Raw genomic sequence first — 6,662 nt, 5'->3', positions numbered from 1 at the left:
CATAGTACAACTGCGTTATTCTAAAAGTATGCTGAAATCAAGGTTTTCAGTAGTTTATTAACTCTTTTTCTGCAATGGTATGGGTTGGAGACAGTTTGCTGGAGGAAGAGAAGACCCTTTTCTTTCTCCGCTGACAGTGGCATGTCCCTCTCCCTCATCATTCATGTCTTGGGGACCCAAGAGATGAGTAGGACTAGAGGAAAGGAGCTGGTAGGGCAGTGATGCAGCCTTGGGGGCGGCTTGCATTCGCTTAAGGCTTTGCCTTAAGGTAGACTTCCCTGGTGGCTCAGACGGTAAAGCGTCTGCCTACAATGCGGGAGAGCTGGGTTCGATCCCTGGGTTGGGGAGATTCTCTGGAGAATGAAGTGACAACCCACTCCAGTACTCTTGCCTGGAAAATCCCACAGATGGAGGAGCATGGTCGGCTACAGTCCATGGGGTCCCAAAGAGCAACTGAGCGACTTCACTTTCACTTTGCCTTATGGTACAACTAATCTCTGTGACTTTGTAACAGTCTATCCCCCCCGTTGGTTCAAAGAGAGGTGAGAGTAAAGGAAGAGGGAATCAGAAAAACATCCACTCTGCTGAGCGGAGGTGGGTGTGAGAGGGAAATGACACCGGGACCACGGTATTAGGATCTTGGCACCTCGGGTTCCTCGTCTGGAGAGAACAGTGCCCACCTTCTATGGGCACTTCTTTGGGATGAGTGAGATAATCCACCTAAAGTGCTTTGCACAGCAGCAGGAACTTAGTAACGACTTTAAAATAATTACTGTCATCATGCTATTTGTTCATTTCTTGTATTTTTAAGGGTCTTCCCTGGTGGCTCAGGTGGTAAAGAATCTGCCTCAATGCAGGTAACTGGGATTTGATTCCTGGTTCAGGATGACCCCCTGGAGAAGGGAATGGCTACCCACTCCAGTATTCTTGCCTGGAGAATCGTGTGAACAGAGGAGCCTGGCAGGTTTCAGTCCATGGGGTCGCAAAGAATCAGATACGATTGAGCGACTAACACTCTCACTCACTCTATAGTTTTAAGCATTTAACTCATTCATTATAATCATAATTTTATTCTTTGACTTGACAGTAATTTGGTGATTGAATTTAAACATGCTACACATTTTTAGGAGAGCATCAAAGCTCCAGATATTATTTAGTGAGAAGTTAAATTCTGTGGAGTTTTATTTGACTGAGATTAAGGCTGAAGACCTCTTTGTAAAGATTATGTCCAGTGCCTACCTTCTCAGGACTTTTAGTTACTAATCCACTTTAGAAAGTGCTCAGTACAAACTTGCTTTTTCCTGAGTTTCTCTCCACAGCGGATAGTGCTATCTGGCAGTTTAAGTGGGCACAATGTCTTTATTTCAACACACACAAACACATGCACACACACTCACATATATAAACCAGACACAGTATTACATTGAAAACAAACTCAGTAACAGGCCCAGTGCTTGGTGGGCTGGGTAAGAAGTTGGTATACACATGAGCAGTTTGAATCAAAAGAAATACCTTTATAACAACTTTTAAAAAGCAGATTTCATTTTCCTTTGGAAAAAGTCAAAATGTACTACTAACCTTAAAAGAAAAAATGCCCAGAAAACAAAGTTTGCTTGTTAATAGTCCTCCCTTGTCACTCATGTGTACAGGAAGCTTATTTTTTCTATCCATTTAATATTTCTGGGAACATTTCCAACTTGGGCATAAATTTACACATTTCAGGGGCTTCTACTGTTTTTAATACTTGTTTCTAAAACAATGTTTTTGTTTTCTATTTATAAATTGATACATGCATAATGTAGGAAAACATGAGAAAGAAAAGAAAATCACCTTTAATCCTTTCATCTGAAGATAATTTCTGTCAACATTTCAGTTTTGCTTTCAGACTTAAAAAAATACATTCTTTTTATGGTTACAAAGGTGAAGTTATGTGATATATACAATTTTTTAACCTGCCTTTTCCCTTTACATTTTATCATAAATATTTTCCTATGCTACTAAAAATTCTTCATTTTTAAGGGCTGCCAAATAAAGCCATGTACAGATGTATCATAGTCTACTGAATTAGTTCCCTGTTATGATAGTTGGGTCTCAAAGTTTTGCTATAGTAAATAATGCAGTGGTGAACATTTTTGTGTATAAAGCTTTTGTCAGGTTATTGCCTCGAGATTGGTTTCTGAAAGAGAAATGAATGGGTCAAAAAATGTGAAAACTTCTAGGGGTTCAGATATGTATGGAAAGTCCTTTCCAGAAAGATTCAACCAGTTTGCCCTCTATGGGACTTCAAACCACCATGCGCTTTCAAACATTTATCTTTTAGAAACATTATTTTCTTTTTTTACTTTTTAGAGGGTTTTTTTTTTAATGCTATTTTTATCCTTTTTGAAAACACAAAGTAAAGTAGCATCAAGTATTGATAATAACCTGGAAAACTGAAAACAGCCATAAAGGGAAATCATTGACCTACATGTACGGAAATAATTTGTAAGAAGCGTGCATGATATCTTACACACTTCTTACAAATTATTTCTGTACACCTTGATCAATAATTTGGGATTCCCTGGTGGCTCAGTGGGTAAAGGATCTGCCTGCAATGCAGGAGACACAGGAGATACAGGTTCGATCCCTGGGTTGGGAAGATCCCCTGAAGGAGGAAATGGCAGCCCTCTTGCGTGCTCTTGCCTGGAAAATCCCATTGACAGAGGAGCCTGGTGGGCTACAGTCCAAAGAGTCCCAGAGAGTCAGACATGACTGAGTGACTAAGCGCGTAGCACACATGCATCATATCATAATATTTGAAAATGGTTTTTTCATGTTTTGTGCATATGTCAGGTATGAAAACTCACTGACAGCAGCTGGAATTATTCTATACCCTAAGACTTAAGACCAGAGCTTTGGGAAAAATTAAGTAGCAGTATGTAACTAAGTTTTATAAACTGGATTGCAACTGCCAGGTTATTAAAAAGAGTTTTAAAAAGTAATATATACCTCATTTTTTAAAATGAACCAATTATTTTAAAAGAATGCTAGAAGAATTTGTGAAGTATATTTTCAGTGACTTTCTTTCTCTGAAAGGGAAACTAGCATTTTAGCTGTTTTAAACTGTATACAGTATTATTTATAGCACCGGTTCTCAAAGTAGTCTCCAGGCTAACAGCAGGTGCATTTGTAAGAAATTCAAATTCTCAGACTCTAAGGCCTGATAATTGGACACTCCTAGCGATGTGTTTTAACAAGACCTCCTGATGCTTCTGGTGCATCCCCACGACTGAGAACCACTGATTGAGAATTTATTTATTTATTTATTATTTTGAGTTTCACATTAACTGGCACTTTAGTTTGCTTAAAACCTAAACATTGTCAGTTTCAGAAGAAATCCATTGTGATATATAGATCTCCCCATTTTAATCTTAGGGTTTTTTTCTTTTGATCCTTGGTAAAATTTTTTATCCAAGAAACAGAATAGATACATATATATATTTAAAAACATGAACCATTAGAGAATGAAATAGGAAATCAGAAAGATTTAAGTTTTGGCGGCCCTTGCTTTTTTTAAGTTCTTTAAAGACTGTAGCTGAATAAAAGGATCACTGGCTCTGAGTCTCCTAGAGATAACAAGTGATGAGACTAAAAACAAGCAAATCTATATCCTCAAACAGGGTCAGGAAACCTCAATTCCCTGCCTTGCCCCACAGTAAAAAACATGAATACCTTTAGTAGCAGTTCAGAATTCATCTTTCTCTCCTACCTGCCCCATCAGTGGAAGTTTAACATCATGCTTTTTTAGACATCCGTATTTTTGTATATAGAATATAAACTTGTATTAGATGACAACTGATTTTTTTTTTAAATTCAGGTAGAGAAAGAAGCAATAACTTTTAACTAAAACCTTCTACATTTTTTGATTATTGTTCAACTTGCTACCATTTAGCAAAAAGCAAAATTTTCATAGTGTTTACCTCAAATCTTATTGCTTTACAACTGTGGCATACCCTCCATTGAAAATAAAAAGATGAAGCAGTCAATCCAGTGATTAATTTAACATGGCTTTCATTGGGAAAAGGGGAGGGGGGCGGAAAGAGGGGGTCATGACGAAGAGACCAATAGAAAAAAAAGGTAAATTAAACATACAGTGCTTTTCTTAAAAAAAAAAAAAAGAAGAAGAAGAAGAAAAGAAGAAAACGTTATTTTCAACAAAAGGGAAAAAAAGCATTGAAAGCCCATGAGTCAAGCCATAGCCAAAACCATAATCTATCTTAAGTAGCTTTTCTTTTTTTTCTTTTTTCCTTTTCTCTCTCTCTCTCTTTTTTTTTTTTTCTTTTTAAATAAAATCTCTCCCCAGACCATCATCACTTTTAATCTTCCCCAGACTGGGCTTCCTCTTCAGGCCCTTCATACCCGGATTTCTCAGGCGGGGGACTTGAAGACGTTTTCTTCTCCAGAGGGCTTTCTGGTTCCTCATCTTCTTCTTTGGGAGAAGAAGTCTTTTCCTTCGATGCCTTTGAAGCTGTGGGGCGACCCACTTTCCCCTTGCCTTTCACAGGACTTGGCGTCACTGTGGCCTTTAGCCTGGGCTTCGGCATTTTCTTTTCTTTTCTCTCAGGCTTCGACTTCTTAACCATCTTTTTGTTTTTCTTTTTTGAACTGCCATAGTCACTATCATCATCGTCTTCCACTAGGAAATCCTCATCACTGCCGGAATTCCCTTGGAATGGCGTCTTGTCCTCCTCTTCTTGCTCTTCTTCACTGCCCACATCTTCCATGAGCATCTCCCTCTGTTTAGAGGCTGCTTTAGAGGCTGCTTGCCGTTGCTGGCGCACATTTTTATGATCTTTTTTTTCATCTTCACTGTCCTCTGCTGAATGAGAATCATCCTTCTTAGTCTTCACATCTTTTTCTTCTGAGTCCTCACTATCTTCCTGTGAATTCTTTCCAGATCGCCTCTTATTTTTAGCTTCTCGGGGAGATGATCGAATTTTCTTAGCTGGAGGGCCTGAATCTCTTCCATAATCTTCATCAGCATCATCGGATTCCTGAAATGGTGAATAATCAACGACCTTCCTATTTCTGACAGGCCGAGACATGTTCGCTGTCGAAACAGGACCGAGTCGAGGAGCCAAAGACCAGGACGCCCCCCGACCCCGCGCGCTCGGCGCCCCACCACCCCCAACTTCGGCCGAGGAGGCCGCTGCCGCCGAGCCCCGAGCTGCTGGCTTCTCAGACTCCGCCGCTCCCTGGTTCAGGGCCCCTTAATCAGACGAGCCCCCCGCGCCCCAGTCTCTTCCTGATTGAGGATTTAAAAGAAAATCAGTTTGTCCACCTCCTTGACTACCACCACCTGAGGCAAGATAGCAACCGGTTAGACATACGGAAGGACATTTCTGCCTTCCAAGTTTTGTTTATCTACAAGTATTGGGGAAGTCACTGACCGTGCTTAATCAGCCCATAGGACTGTATTGATGAAGAGGGTATATAAGTATATTAAAATACACATCTTGGAACTTACCCCCTACTTCTTACTTTATAAGAAGGAAGGATTCTTTGTTGCTCCTAGAGTTTACAGGGATGATAGGTGGAAATGGAGAGAAAGTTAAGAGGAGGAGGTTGTTCACTGTTTAAGACAGGCTTAGTATTAACACTACCCTTGGGAGATGTGGAAAGCCATTCCTTTGTAAAGAGATTCCAGGAAACATACAAGACGCTAAGGCTCCAGGCAAAATTGTAAAAATATTTGGGAGTTGTCTTTAGTACCTTTTGGCTTTCTCTGCCCCAGGTCCCTGCTTTCTGTCTACCCACTTATGGGACTCTGAGTGAAAACTAACATTATTGATACTTACTGAGCACCTGTTCTACGCCCTCTTGAAGATCTCCGTGGGTATTGGATCATTTAATCCTACAACCATACCAGCAAAATGTGGCCTCTTAAAAGTAACTGAGACTCAGAAAGGTAAGATAACCTGGCCAGGATCACAGAGGTATAAGAGGCAAGTCAAACCAGACTTGCCTGATTCCAGCAACTGTCTCCGAGCAGTTGTGGCCCAGATGGGATGTCTGTAGGCAGCGCCCCAGGCAGCAGAACTGCCTTCCCCCCTGCCTTTAGCCAACTCTACTCTTCTTGATTGTGATCTTTGATGCTCCTGGCTCTGTGGGGGTGGTGGGCATGGGGAAATAACTCCAAGGAGATAGCAGAATTCAGGGTAAACTCTCTCAAGCATTGTTTGTGCCTAAAGGAAGAAAGCTTCAAGAGGCAGTTCTTTAGATGTTAACTGTGTGAGTGGCCTCTCTGACAGTATAGAAGCTAATGGATTAGGTGGATTTTGGAATGGATTCAGAGGAACTTTCTAGTAACTTTTCAAATATGCCCTTCAGGCAACTGCCTATTCTGCCTAGAAATAAGGACAGACTACTTATGTGCTTTGGGAATGTGTGTATGTGCGTCTGTGTGTGTGTGTGTGTGTGAAGGAAATCATTGTATGGAAGACACAGATGAACCCAGAGTGAAAATTTGCTCTAATCTTTGTTAGACGCTCCCTTATCTTAGTCTTTGTGAGATTAGCATTCTCAAAACTAAAAGAACACTTGCTGAGCATTTGCTGAAACTCAGTAATAGGCATTGGGATATAAAGACTGACTTCAAAAAAATGACCTGGTAGGGAAACTAA

General features: G+C 40.4%; 1 protein-coding gene across 1 annotated transcript; it reads right to left on the bottom strand.

The window, feature by feature from the left end:
• Positions 1-4,300: 4,300 nt before the first annotated feature.
• LOC122434183 (nuclear ubiquitous casein and cyclin-dependent kinase substrate 1-like) lies at positions 4,301-5,278 on the bottom strand. The gene has a single exon (XM_043457403.1). It carries the CDS (start codon positions 5,082-5,084, stop codon positions 4,356-4,358), a length of 729 nt encoding a protein of 242 aa, XP_043313338.1. The 5' UTR covers positions 5,085-5,278; the 3' UTR covers positions 4,301-4,355.
• Positions 5,279-6,662: the final 1,384 nt, after the last annotated feature.

This window comes from Cervus canadensis, chromosome 33 (assembly GCF_019320065.1).
Source record: "Cervus canadensis isolate Bull #8, Minnesota chromosome 33, ASM1932006v1, whole genome shotgun sequence".
Taxonomy (NCBI): domain Eukaryota; kingdom Metazoa; phylum Chordata; class Mammalia; order Artiodactyla; family Cervidae; genus Cervus; species Cervus canadensis.
Note: the sequence above shows the minus strand (reverse complement) of the source record. Positions and strands in the feature narration are given on the sequence as shown.